The sequence below is a fragment of the Engraulis encrasicolus genome, chromosome 22, assembly GCF_034702125.1.
Source record: "Engraulis encrasicolus isolate BLACKSEA-1 chromosome 22, IST_EnEncr_1.0, whole genome shotgun sequence".
NCBI classification, from domain to species: domain Eukaryota; kingdom Metazoa; phylum Chordata; class Actinopteri; order Clupeiformes; family Engraulidae; genus Engraulis; species Engraulis encrasicolus.
Genome location: NC_085878.1, coordinates 46303562 through 46318617, shown reverse-complemented (window position 1 = coordinate 46318617; position 15056 = coordinate 46303562). Strand labels below are relative to the sequence as shown.

Sequence of the window (15056 nt, the reverse complement as noted above, 5' to 3'; positions counted from 1 at the left end):
GTGCTGGAGGCTTGCGCTGGGAGCACTGCAGAGTGCACAACATTCCTCCTTTCCGAACCACTAGCTGAGGTTCCGAGGACAGGGAAGCGTGTCATACGTTGAGCGGATAAGGAAGCTGAGTCTTGCCTGGGGGATCTTCCATATGTCTGACCAACTGATGTTTCTGTTTGAGATTCCCTCCCAGGTTGTCCAGCTTCCTTGCCGACCCGGACACGGCCTTGATCTTGTAGCGGTCTTCCTCCATCCTTGTCACCTCCGCCACCACCATCTCCTTCCTTTCCTTGCGGTGGGCCTTGGACCAGAAGCGTGGTGCATCTCCCCATCCTAGGCCTGCTCTTCCTACCTGGACTCTTCCCACGATTTCCTTGTGTTGCAGCCGACTGACAGCTTGGTCGACCTCTGTCTGGGCATTCCACTTGCGGCCAGTTAGGACCCTGGCATTGGCTTTCCTCACTGACTCGTCTGTGGACTCCCGAAGCTCGAGCACCAACCTGGTCTTTTCTTGCCTGTACCCCAGCTGCAGAGATTTCAATGGTAGCTGGAGCATGTTTCTCCCGAACAGGCCAGTGTCAGAGAGGCACCGTGGCAGCCCCAACCACTTTCGGATGAATGAGTTGGCTTTCCCATCCATCTTACTCACGGTCGATGAGGGGATCTCGCTCATTTTCAGGGGCCACATTACTCTCTGGTAGAGAGTGAATTGGTAGTACCAGACCTTGTACTTCCCCGGGAGTTGGCTTTGGTCGATCCTCGAGAGGCCATCTGAGAGCTGCTTCATGACAGCTTTCCCCATCTGCTTATCGGAAAGCTCAGCAGTGTACTGCCTCCCCAGGCTTTTGATGGGTTGCTCTGTGAGTAGTGGGATCTTTTCTCCTTCCGATGACAAAGGTGGTGCTGTCATTCCTGACTCTCTCCTGAGTGACAGGCTACGGGACTTGGAGGGCTTGATCTTCATTCTTGCCCATGACATCAGCTCATCAATCCTCTTCAGAAGCCTTGATGTACATGGAGCTGTCTGAAGAAGGGTGGTGACGTCGTTCATATAGCTCCTTAGCGGGGAAAGCCTCTGGCCAGTTGGCAGTCTGATTCCTCCTGTCATTTGCCTAGCACCGATGAGAATGATCTCAAATGCTGCGACAAAGAGTATCGGAGAAATGGCACACCCCATCGCTATTCCGACTTCAAGCCGCTGCCACCCCGTGGTGAAGTCTTGGGTAGAGAAGCACATCTTCAGGTTGTTAAAATAGCCTGCTATCATGTTCCTAATTCAAGTGGGCATGTGGAAGAACTCCATGGCGTAAGTGATCAGCTGGTGTGGGACTGATCCATATGCGTTCGCCAGGTCAAGCCAGATGACGTGCAGATCTGTCTTGTCCTGCTTAGCTCTCTGGATCTGATCCCAGATCATTGTGGAGTGCTCAACACATCCTGGGAAACCTGGCACTCCTGCCTTCTGGCAGTTGGTGTCGATGTAGTTGTTTTGGAGCAGGTAGTTGGTCATCCTTTTGGCTAGCACTGAGAAGAAGATCTTTCCTTCTATGTTGAGGAGGGCGATGTTACGGAATTGGCCAATCTCTGTGGAGTTTGCTTCCTTTGGGATGAACACTGCTACCGCTCTTTGCCACTCAGATGGAATGAGTTGTTTTTTCCAAATGGTTCTCATTAGGTACCATAGCAGCTCCAGTACCTTGGGGCAGTTCTTGTAGAGCTTGTAGGGGACTCCGTTGGGGCCTGGTGCGGAGGAGGACCTTGCCTTCTCCACAACTTGCCTGACCTCGCTGAGCTTGGGAGGCATGATGTTGAATTCAGCTGTTGGTTGTGCAGGTCGCGGTACGTATCCTGGTGTTCCTAAGGGGACGCTCCTTTGTGGATCACTATACTGCTTTCTGACATGCTGTTCCAACTGCTCCCTGGTGGTTTCGAGCTTGCCAGTCTTCTTCTCCTCCAGCAGCTGTCTGGCATGCTTGAAGGGGTCCTTGAAGAAGCAGTCTCGCTCTTTTTGCTTCCGTTTGCTGCGTTTCCGGATGCGCTCAGCTCTGCGTAGCATGGCTAGCCTCTTCCTGACCTCCTCCCACAAGGCTTTCAACCCTTCTTTCTCTGCCTGTGTTGCCTTTCTCCAGTTCTTGCAGAGTTGCCGTCGCCCTTGAACCATTTGGAGGATTTCCTTTTCTCTCCGTCCCTTCTCCCTTTGGATGGTCTTCTGTCTGGGAACAATCTCACCAAACCTGTCCTTGCAGGTCTGGTATATGATGTCTCCAATCAGATTGAGCTTGGCCTCTGCCCCTCCATGCAGTGACTCCTCAAGGATATTGATCAAGTGTGTGTCCAGTGTGCGCCATGCTTCTGCTTCACTGGACGTTGGCCACTTGAACTTACTCCTTCTGGCGGCTATCTTGGTCTCTGTGTTTACCTCTGCCCTGTCTGGCGTGGTGAGGACTGGGTCTCCGTGCTCGCGTTGGGGCTCGTTCTCCACCAGTGGACCATCCTGCTCTGCTACCCTCACGCCATCAGCAACATTGGGTCCATTGGCTCTGTGGTTTTTGCCCTGGCTTTTGGTCCCTCTTGTCTCACCTGCTGTTGCAGTGCAAGGTTTCTGTTGGCCCTTCTGTCCACATCTTGCTTTCCCCTGGTGGATCCGTAAGCCCCTAAACGTGGTCACTTTCTCCCATCCACATGCACACTTTCGGAGGATCTTCTCCTCATTTCCTGGCGTTCTGGTTTTCTCGTAATCCTTTTCCATTGCCGTCGTCATCGTGTTGTCCATCCTGTTGTCCGTCCTGTTGGGCCCATCTTCCATCCCGCCTCTCGGAGGGCCCTCGGGTTGTTGCTTTTTTTTGGTTCTTTGTAGTTAGAGTTGGGTGTCTCTCTATTGAGAGACCAGTGGGTTGGGTAACTAGCCGCCCACGCCTTGCTGAATATTAAAGATGGCATATCGTCCAATGTATGAGGTGCCCAGAATGAAAAAAATTACAGGTTACAGGACCTATTTCAATGCACTTTAGTGGTGACAGGAATGCTCAAAATAGTATTACAGTATATTACTTCAAATAAACTTATTAATAGGGTGTGGTGCTATAGATTATGCTTGAATGAAGAATCATATTAGGGTGAAATATATTTATCACTAGTGTATATATATAGTAGTATAACAGTATATATATATAATTTCTTGCACATCTGTAGGTATTGTTAAGCTGTAAAATGCAGTGACTCCACCTACTTCCAATGCCTTGCAACTAGCTCATCAGAATATTGCATCACTCCTTTCAGGTAGGTATGATAGAGGAAGGGGAAATAGAGTGGATGTTATTCAGTTTGTTCAGAGATCTTTTATCTTCCACGAAGTGAAGCTCTCCAGTTCTTCTCCCATGAAAGAGCCAGCTTCATTGTGCTCCCTCCCCAGCACACCACTGCATAGAAAAGGACACAAACTGGCTTCCACAGTCTCATAGAACATATTAAGGAGTTTATAGCAGACAAGTATAGCCAACACTGTACTTTTTTGTAAACTGCATCTTTGGCTGACCGGTCCAGTTTATTGTCTTGTTATACCCTGAAATACTTAGATGTGCTTACAATCTCCACTTCATCAACCTCAATGGATGGAGACTGATTGCAGAGCGGGCTTAGACCTCCAAAAGTCCACCTTCATCTGCTTGGTCTTAGTGTTGAGTAGTAGGTGCATTACACCACTGCACTAAGCCTTGTACTCCTGTATTCCCCTCCTGCCTTAATACAGCATACAATTGCATTATCATCCAAGAACGTCTGTGGCATGTGCGTGTGTTGTAAAAACCGTATCTTTCAGTTTGACAAACTGTGGCCACTCTGTTAGGTAGTCCCTGATCAAGTACACTAGGAGGGCATCCAAACCCAGGAGCCTCTCTCCCAATTGAGGGTTGGATGTTGTAGAAAGCGCTGGAAAAGTAAAGGAACATGACTCTATGTCCTGTGCAATAGGTATGTGATGGCATCATCCACTCCAACCTTCTCCTGGTATGAAAACTGTACTAGATCCAGTGCATGACTTACTGCGGTCTGAGTGTATGTAACAGCATTGTCTTCATGCTGTGTGAAGGGAGGGCCACTCGGTTTAAGTCGTTTATCTCTTTTGGATGTGGCTTTTTGGGGACCGGGATATGGCATAATGTGTTCAGAGTTGGTGCCTTACTAAGATGTACACTCGGGCTGAATAAATATTCCAGTAGCTCAGCCACTTCAGCAGCACAGGTCTTTAGCAGTCTTGGTGATGTACTATCCAGTTAATGGGCTTTAACCAGGTCTGCTGTGATTATAGAGAGGAGGGAGGGAGGAGGTGCTGGGTGGTGGTAGTGTGACTTCAATAAAGACTGCTCCTGGACATACAAATGTTATGTGTATTACCAAAGCCTGACAGCAGGAAGCAAAGCAAAGGGCTTTTATTTTATTAGCCTACTATAGTAAACAGGGAGGGGAATAGCAAACATATTCAGTGAATTCAAAAGTTTAGAGATCCACGCACAGCTTCTTCATCAGGTTCACTCAGGCATTACCTGACATCACTCAGGTGTGGCTTAATACCATCATGTCACATGTTAGTGAATTGAATTCATTGAATTATTTGTTTCATAGTTTTTATTTTAAATTGATTAACCCACTTTCTGCCATTAAATGTTAGTGAAGTTATAAAGCACCATATCTGTAGCCTACTGGTGACCTTTCACTTAACTTATCCATGTCATCTGATGACTAATCCCTATGGCTGGATTGACAAAGTAAAGAACTATGATGTCTCACACTTTTCTTCATTCGGTTGCAGATCGTTAATATTATATAATTTTGGCAAATCATTTTTGGCAAATAGGAGGAAAGGTAAGAGTAGGGTATGTTTGTTAAACTAAGGGAATTGTGTGTCAAATACACTAGACTTCAATCCAGCAACCACATCATATTCTACAGCTAAGAAAATGGTTTGGCTGGACCTGGAAGAAAGGGCCAACCAAAGTGCATGTCAGAGGAGTAATGACGTTATCTATCCTGGTCCATTTGCTAAATGTAGGCTTAATACAATTAATTGGGAACAAGGCATCGGAGGTACAGACCACACTGGGCATTCCTTTAATGTGCCATGGTCAAGACCCCTCAACTCAAATCCTCTCAGGGGTACCAAGGTTCTGTGCTAGCCCCCCCTGTCTTTGCCATCTTTATCTCATATCACTGGACAATGTTGTCCACTCACCCTGCTACTTGCTATTTTGATGATAAACACCTGTCTGTCCAGCGAGATAACTCCATAGTTTTTGCGTGTACACTACTGATCAAACGTTTCAGAACGTCTCTTTCACCTCTAGATGTCTAATTACCTTTGTACCATCTCAAGCTATGCATTCATATGTCTACAACTTGAATTACAATAAATAACTGGGAAAATTAGGGTGTTCTAATGCTCTAATGCATTGTCTTGGTTCCGCCTTTTTTCAATGTCTATGTGTCTATCTGCCTGTCTCTCAGACCTGGCCACATGGATGAAGCAACACCACCATCATCTGCCATTATATCAAGCAGGACATGAGGTCAACCACTGTTACCCCAGAAAACGCTAGCACAGTAACTTCTGCAGTGCTCATTTAACACTTAGAGAGTTGATTTGGCATAATTTGGACTTAAATGAACTCTTTAAGTGTTGAATTAACACCACACCGTTTACTGTGTATACATAAACCTGGGTGGTATTATTTATGACTGCCCATCTTTTCTGAATACACGGCCTAAATTACTGTTGGTCTTTTGCACTGTTCAATATACAGAAATCAGACCGTACCTGACCCAATATGCCACTCAGGTTCTGTACCTTGACTAGTGCAATTCTCTCCTGGAAGGAACCGTTTCATTTTATCTGAGGCTGCACTAAAACGTAATGTAATGTAACGTAATACTGTAACACCAACAGTCTGACAAGGTAATCCCAATGGTCTGACAAGTTACCAGCTGATACAAGAGTGTGGTCACCCCCCTCAACTTTTAAGAAGCTTGTGAATACACATATCTTCTAAGAGTATTTATCTTCATGCTCAACTCTTTTAACCCTATATACAGTATAAGCCTGCACTATGCATTTTCCACACACACTGAATGTAGCCATTGGATAAAAGAGTCAGGGGAATGTAATGAACTTAAATTCCCCGTACTGGCTAGATCTAGACAGGGTGAGATGGCATTTAGTCATTATGCAAAATACTGGAACCAGCTTCCTGTCCAAATTAGAACTGCCCCGATAGTATCTTGTTTTAAAAAGAAATGTGAAAAGCTTTATTCTCATCTGCCTTTAGTGATACAGTACAGTACAGAATGCATTCTTTCTTCTCTTTTCTCTTTCTCTAATCGTTAGGACATTGAATGACAATTTTGTATCATGATGTACTTTGATTGATTGATCGATTTTATTGATTTAGGTTTATCAATACCATTACGATACCTGTATACATTAGTGGTATGTTGGTGCAGTGTATCTCTGGTACGCTATATTATTGTAAGGAAGTTTTAAGAACAAATATCCTATACTAGGCTAAAGAGCACCACTACGGTTAATTAATTAACCAGCCTTTGAACTTTTATATCCTTTTATACAACCTTTTATAACTTTTATCCTCTCCTGTTCACTTTGTACACATCGGACTTAACGTTTTTACAACACACGCACATGCCACAGACGTTCTTGGATGATAATGCAATTGTATGCTGTATTATATAAATATAATATACCCGGATGTGGCGCACGTAGCTGCAGCGACTCCTTACTCTCCCAACTCGCAGTGTTTATTTTGTGTTATAATGTGTCATTCGAAATGTCTATCGTCGGAAACTATGTCGGAACGCATGTACAGTCGGCAACAGCTGTTGCAGATAAGAATGGACAACTCAAGCGATGTATTGGATATACCAATAGAGACACTGGAAGAACTTGGGATACTACGGCGGCATACATCGGAGCCGTCTGCTTCGCCTACATGGAGACGGCGAAAGAGGTGCTCTAGAATTAGGAAGAGAGGCAAACGAGGTGGCGTCGAAACACGGCTTGCAGCCAACCCAACTCGTCCAGCAATACCATCAATTCTCTTGGCAAACGTAAGATCTATGGACAATAAGATGGATGACATACGGCTACTAAAATCAGCAAACAAAACTGTGAGGAACTGCTGTGTGACCGTGTTTACAGAATCATGGCTGAACGACGGCATACCCGACTCGGCTTTACAACTGGAGCAACTTACGTGCCACCGAGCGGACAGAGCCCTTGCAGAGAAAAAACGAGGGGGAGGAATATGTGTTTACACACATGATGCTTGGTGCAAAAATGCTACGGTGGTACAGAGACACTGCTCTCCACTAGTGGAGTTCATGATCATCAAGTGCCGACCCTTCTATCTACCAAGAGAAATATCCGCCATTCTACTGGTCGCAGTTTACCTCGCTCCTAGCAATACCACCAGCGCCAGAAGCGAGGCACTGAACGAGCTGCATCGGGGAATCAGTGAACAACAAGATGCACACCCAGATGCCTTCACAGTGGTCATGGGAGATTTCAACCACGGAAATCTCAAAACAGTTCTTCCAAAATTTCACCAACATGTTAACTTTCCAACAAGAGGACAAAACACCCTGGACTTTGTTTATACCCCAAAACAAGGAGCATACAAGGCAAAGCCCATCCCCCACATCGGCCTATCAGACCACCTAACGATTCTGCTACTGCCAGCCTACAGACAAAAGGTAAAACTCACCAAACCAGCTCTGAAGGAGGTGAGAAAATGGCCAGAAGGAGCCGTGTCACGACTACAAGACTGCTTTGAAACCACAGATTGGGACATGTTCAAAACAGCTGCCACCCACAGCAACCACATTGACATTGAGGAGTACACAGACACCGTGACCTCCTACATCACAAAATGCATTGATGATGTTACAGAAATAAAACGCATCACCACCAGGGCCAACCAGAAGCCATGGTTCACAGGAGACGTTCACAGACTGCTGAGGGCCAGAGACAAAGCCTTCAGAGCAGGAGACGTAGCTGGCCTAAAAGCAGCAAGAGCAAACCTGTCCCAGGGCATCAGGAAAGCAAAAAAGGAATACTCGGACAAAATAACAACACACTTCAAAGACAGCAGAGATGCACAGAGCCTGTGGCAGGGCATACAGGCCATCACGGACTATAAGCCCGCACCACGAAGCTGTGACAACAACACCTCTCTGCTAAACGACCTGAACAGTTTCTTTGCCCGTTTTGAAGCACAAAATGACACTCATCCACAGAAAACTCCCCCTCCCCCCCATGATCAACCCCTGTACCTGTCCTCTGCCAGTGTGAAGAGGACACTGGCCACCATCAACCCACGCAAAGCAGCTGGCCCAGACAACATACCTGGCCGAGTGTTGAAGGATTGTGCAGAAGAGCTGAAGGATGTCTTCACAGACATCTTTAACATCTCTCTGGAGCAAGCAGTCATCCCATCACTTTTCAAAGCTGCTACCATCATACCCGTGCCGAAGAAATCATCACCATCATGCTTCAATGACTACCGTCCTGTAGCACTGACGCCCATAATCATGAAGTGCTTCGAACGGCTAGTCCTGTCACACATCAAAGCCACCCTACCCCCCACCCTGGACCCCTACCAGTTCGCATACCGAGCCAAGCGATCCACGGAGGATGCAATCTGCTCTGCCCTCCATCCAGCCCTCACCCACTTGGACAATAAAGACTCATATGTGAGAATGCTGTTCATTGACTTCAGCTCAGCATTCAATACCATAATACCACAACAACTCATCAGAAAACTGGACAAACTAGGTTTCAGCACCTCCCTCTGCAACTGGCTGCTGGACTTCCTGATGCAGAGACCACAAGCAGTACGGGTAGGGAATAACACCTCAAGCACCCTGACCCTGAGCACGGGGGCTCCGCAAGGTTGTGTTCTCAGCCCCCTGCTGTTCACGCTGCTGACACATGACTGCACAACGACCCACAGCACTAACCATCTAGTGAAGTTTGCGGATGATACAACACTGGTGGGCCTCATCACTAAGGGCGATGAGACCCACTACAGAGAAGAAGTAGACCTGCTGGCCAGATGGTGCAAAGACAACAACCTCCTGCTGAATGTCAACAAGACCAAGGAGATTGTTGTCAACTTTCAGAGGGTCCAAAAACAACTGCCACCACTGACCATCGACGGTGATGCTGTGGAGAGAGTGAGCAGCACCAAGTTCCTTGGAGTGCACATCAGCGACGACCTCTCTTGGACCACCAACACTACATCACTGGCGAAGAAGGCCCATCAGCGTCTCTACTTCTTGCGCAAACTAAAGAAGGCAAGTGCTACACCCTCCATCATGACAACATTCTACAGAGGAACCATAGAGAGCGTCGTGTCCAGCTGCATCACAGTGTGGGGAGGAAGCTGCACGGAGAAAAACAGGAAGACACTCCAGCGTGTTGTGAACACAGCGAAGAAGATCATTGGAGTACCACTCCCCTCCCTGCAGGACATTTACACCGCACGCCTCACCCGAAAAGCACTGATGATCATCAAAGACACAAGCCACCCTGCACACAAACTGTTCAGCCTCCTGCCCTCTGGAAAGAGGTACAGGCGCCTCCGTTCCCGTACCACCAGGCTTGCAAGCAGCACGATGCATCAAGCAATCAAGATACTGAACACTCAACCCACTCTCCCTTCACTGTCAGCCTCTAGCCAGCCAGGCCACTGACAACGCTCCCCCCCCTCATCCCCACCACCATATCTGCGACTGAACATTCCACCTGCACTACTACATCTGTGACTGAACTTTCAACCTGCACTAACTCAAAACATACACATGCACACACACACACACACACACACACACACACACACACACACACACACACACACACACACACACACACACACACACACAAGCACACTGAACTTTCTGCACTAAACCCAAACATACACACACTGACACACAACTCATACTCACACACATACACACACACACACACACACACACACACATACACAGGTACACACACACAGACGCACACCGCACTTTCTACCTGCACTAAACACACACACACACACACACACACACACACACACACACACACACACACACACACACACACACACACACACACACACACGCACGCACACAAAACACATACAAACACACACACACACATACTGCTGCTGGTGTATTTAAATAAAAACCTTTTTTAATTATTTATTTCTTCAAATGCTACTATTACTATGTCAGAACGCTATAAAGGACTTTTAGGAAAAAGAACAACAAAATACCTCCTCTTAATGTATGTTCTCTACAAGTCTTCTGTTGTCCAGTCTTGCACTTTAAATGTCTGTATGAGCAATGTCTACGCAGGGGCGGTTTTAGGAAATCTGAGGCCCTGGGCAAGAAACAATTTTGAGGCCCCTTTTAAATGATTAATTAATAATCGATGATGTATGCAGGCAGTGGCGTAACAACGGAACCCATAAGCAAGATTATCTAGGTGGGCCCCACATTCAATCAATATTTATATAGCACATTATCATACACAACTGTCATTCAGTGTGAGAAAGAGAAGAGAGAAAAATATATTGCTATACTGTAGATAGTAGATAACTATCACCAAAGGCAGATGAAAGCAAAGCTGTTTTTGATTTCTTTTGAAATCATACTGTTGGGGCAGGTCTTATTTGGACATCTAGCTGGCCCCAGCAGGCAGCATATGACTATGCCATTTCACTTGATTTGACCCTAGACACTACCAGAGAAGACCTAAGGCATCTAAGGATGATATTGCTCAAGCACATCCACAATAGCCTATATTTAGGGTCCAAGGCATTTAGTGACTTTAAGACTATCTATCAGGACTACTTTAAACTAAATTCTCAAAACAAAACAAAAAACCCTCACTGGTAGCCAGTGAAATGACCAAATACTGGAGTGTTGTGATCTCTTTTGCTATTTAGAATTCTAGCAGCAACATGTGGATAAGTTGCACCTGCCTGAGTGACTTTTACAATAGCCAACTCTGCATGTAATAAAAGCAGAGATTAATTTCTCCTTAAGGTGACAAATGATTTAGTTATGCTGTTGATGTGAGCATTCAGCCTGCAACACGTCCAGGATAGACCCACACTCGTTCCATAAATGGGAAAAGAAGATAGAATGAGACCATTCGCGGTAGAGGGTTGATTACAAAAGAAAACTTTAAAAAAAAAAAATGGTGATGCGCCCCTTCAACTAAAACATAGCCCATAGCACAACACACCGATGAAAACACAGTCACGAGTCGACACACCACGGTGCACCATAACGCACACTGCACTCTTGAGCCAGTGAACACCCAATACAGAGGGAACGGTGACTGAAGTAGACACTATTGTGTTTCAGAAACCGAAATTAGGCAACAAACGAGAAACAACAGGCACCTTGCGCCAACTGCGCGTGCACACATCTGTTGAATAGTTAACAAGTCCCCTCTCTAGTTCTAACTAATAACTATATCGCTCACAACTCTGAAGTGACCAAGCTTGCTTCGTGACGTGATATAACAGCTAGACTACAATAGCAAAACTTCCGTCATGCTAACCAGAAATAAATGCAGCGAACCGACATTAGAGCTATCAACTTTTGACTATAGTTACACCGAATGACAACAATGCGTGAAGTATGTCATGATACGGTATCAAAATTGTGCTGCGGCGGACATCATGATTGAAAGGAATAAACCCCTACCGTGCCTTCTTTGTAGCTTCTGTACAAAATAATTTCTGAATATCCATTATGTTCATGCTAGCACTGGCGATTGAAGGCCGGGACTTGGTCATTTTACAATTCTGTCTCTGAAGTAAAGGAGCGCGGAGCACAAAGTAACGCAGGGCAATTTGTAACACGGACTTTTTATCAAGATGCACAAATCATGTTCTGCCTACATCCATAAACAAGGTCAAGAAGGCATGCTACAACATAGGCAAACGACTGAGTTTTCACTGACAACCATGACTTAATGTGGCTTATTATCATGAAAGGACAAGCTCCCCGAATCAGCTCTCTAGGGCAGGCTGACATTAGAAATAACGGTAGAACATTGCCGATGCAACTGGCGCTCTCTCCAAACAGCCAGACAGGCTACTACCGGTAGGCTATAATGTATCCCACAATGCAAGGCCGCAATGTACAAAAATAAATCAAAGAAAATTCACATAAATATCGTTCTTTTATGGTCTTCATTTATATTTGAAACATTTATTTGTATAATTCTACCACCCATGTGACCTACAGTTGCTAAAAGTAGGCCTAGCCTACTATTCATTTTCTTGTGGCATAATGTTGAGTTCAAATTTAAGTCCCACCGTCGTGCTGAAGTGTGGCACTGGCTATATATACAACATGCCGAAATATGATTTTTATATGTAGTAATGGTGCAAAGGACTTACACTTTTACAGAAACTTAGAATCTAATTTGCGCAGGAACCGGTACATTGGTCTAAGGGGCCCCGTGCTTCAATGGAAGGCCCCGAAAGCCCAAATGGTGCATTCAAGTAGTATTGACGTGGGAAACGATGGGGCCCCTGAAAGTCCGGGGCCCCGGGCAATTGCCCGACCTTGCCCAATGGTAGAACCGCCCCTGTGTCTACGTCCATACTGTCTATGTCCATGTATGAGTACTGTCTATGTCTATACTGTCTATGTCCTTACCTAGATTAGTCTATGTCTGCATGGGAGAGCAAGAAACGCAATTTCAAATTCTTTGTATGACCAGTGCATGTAAAGAAATTGACAATAAACTTGACTTGACTTGACTTGACTTGACTAAGGCAGGAGGGGAATACAGGAGTACAAGGCTTTGTGCAGTGGTGTAATGCACCTACTACTCAACACTAAGACCAAGCAGATGAAGGTGGACTTTTGGAGGTCTAAGCCCGCTCTGCAATCAGTCTCCATCCATTGAGGTTGATGAAGTGGAGATTGTAAGCACATCTAAGTATTTCAGGGTATAACAAGACAATAATCTGGACCGTTCAGCCAAAGATGCAGTTCACAAAAAAGTACAGTGTTGGCTATACTTGTCTGCTATAAACTCCTTAATATGTTCTAGGAGACTGTGGAAGCCAGTTTGTGTAATTTTCTATGCAGTGGTGTGCTGGGGAGGGAGCACAATGAAGAGGGGGTATTGGGTGTCTTGAAAGACTGATAAGGAAAGCTGGCTCTTTCATGGGAGAAGAACTGGAGAGCTTCACTTTGTGGAAGATAAAAGATCTCTGAACAAACTGAATAACATCCACTGTATTTCCCCTTCCTCTATCATATCCTGTAAGGAGTGATGCAATATTCTGATGAGCTAGTTGCAAGGCATTGGAAGTAGGTGGAGTCACTGCATTTTACAGCTTAACAATACCTACAGATCTGCAAAAAATGATATATATACTGTACACTAGTGATAAATATATTTTCACCCTAATCTGATTCTTCATTCAAGCATGATCTATAGCACCACACACTAATACGTTTATTTGAAGTAATACTACCATTTTGAGCATTCCTGTCACCACTAAAGTGCATTGAAATAGGTCCTGTAACTCCTTTTCAATTTTTTTCATTCTGGGCACCCCATACATTTAACGATATGCCATCTTTAATATTCAGCAAATATATACATATGAGGTATTGCTGGATTCATCACAATCCCGCCTTTCCATCAAGATATCATATGTGTGCATATGACATACCCTGACAAAGCAATTACAATGGAAATGATGACATTCTGTATAAATATCACTTTTTTCATTTTCCGCCTATTTTAGGTGTGTGATTAAATGCCTGTATCTCCTTCATACATCAAGATGGTCAAATTCAACCACTTCTATCTGGTGCAGGTAACCCCTGGGCACATGCATACCAATTGTCAAAGATCTCAGAGCTTCTGGTATTTTTCTACATGATTTTTTATATATTTACTCCCATACGGAGAAGTCATATTTTTGGTGTTTTTTTTGTTTGGAGGTGCATATTGAAATGAGTAAAATTTTTAGGCTTAGCATTAAAATCCCTTTGGCCAAGAATCATTTTCATGTATGGGACACCTTAGAGATGAGGAAAAACATTATTGGGTTTTGTTCTACCTCCGGTAGGGGTGTCTCAAAATTTTGAGGCCATTGTCACTAGCCTAACAAGCATGTGGGCTACACCTGCACGTTAGATTGATGAATGCCGATATTTTGGTGTACCATTTGCCATTCTTCACAAGAATATACACAATTCACACTGATCATTTTATGATTTAAAATGTTGACCCCATAATCTTTATAACTGTAACCAAGTGGTAAGGACAGGAGAGTTTTAAACTCTAAATTTCACAGTTTTTCTTACTAAATAGACTACGCCACCCTGGGATAAGAATGGGAACTACAGCCCAGGGACTGTATGAAAACCTTAGATTTGACCCCCACACAAGTTCTGTTGCATTAACGAGGAAACGTGGATTCCGTAACAAAATAATCTCTTTATTAACAATTTCACATATAAATATAAAAATCCGGACAGTTTAAAATATTTCCCACCACAATGCACACACACACTCACACTCACATACACACTCACACAAATCAGTACAAAAGGGAGGGTTCTCAATTACAGGGCAGGTGCACCCAAGAGGGGGGAATTATACTAAGCCCCCTGTATAGGTCTTGGATAAGTACACACAAACACTCGTGCCCATGCACACACTAAGTGAAGGTGAATTATTGCACTCACACACAGGTAACACTGCACTGCACTGCAATTCACTGCACACCACGTGACCGGACCCACCACCAGGGGGGAAGAGGACCTCCCTCTGGGATTACCTGCACCTGTTAACAGAAAAGAAAAGGGTAAATAAGGGGGTAATCAAGGGCCTGCCACTTGCCCAGCAAATAAAGACAAACAAAATGAAATAAACTGAATTGCAGGGCCCACCAGCAAAATCTACCTCGCCACAAAAAAAAGGTTGCTACAGGCGAGAGCAGGACTGATGAGAATTAGTAACA

The 15056-nt window shown here is 44.9% G+C and overlaps 1 protein-coding gene across 1 annotated transcript in view; it reads right to left on the bottom strand.

The window, feature by feature from the left end:
* Positions 1 to 15056, bottom strand: part of LOC134438678 (uncharacterized) — a 46108-nt gene that overhangs the window by 13704 nt on the left and 17348 nt on the right. The window contains exon 8 of the mRNA XM_063188293.1: positions 1278 to 2840. Within this exon, the coding sequence (XP_063044363.1) occupies positions 1278 to 2840 (1563 nt within the window). The remainder of the gene's footprint in view (positions 1 to 1277; positions 2841 to 15056) is intronic.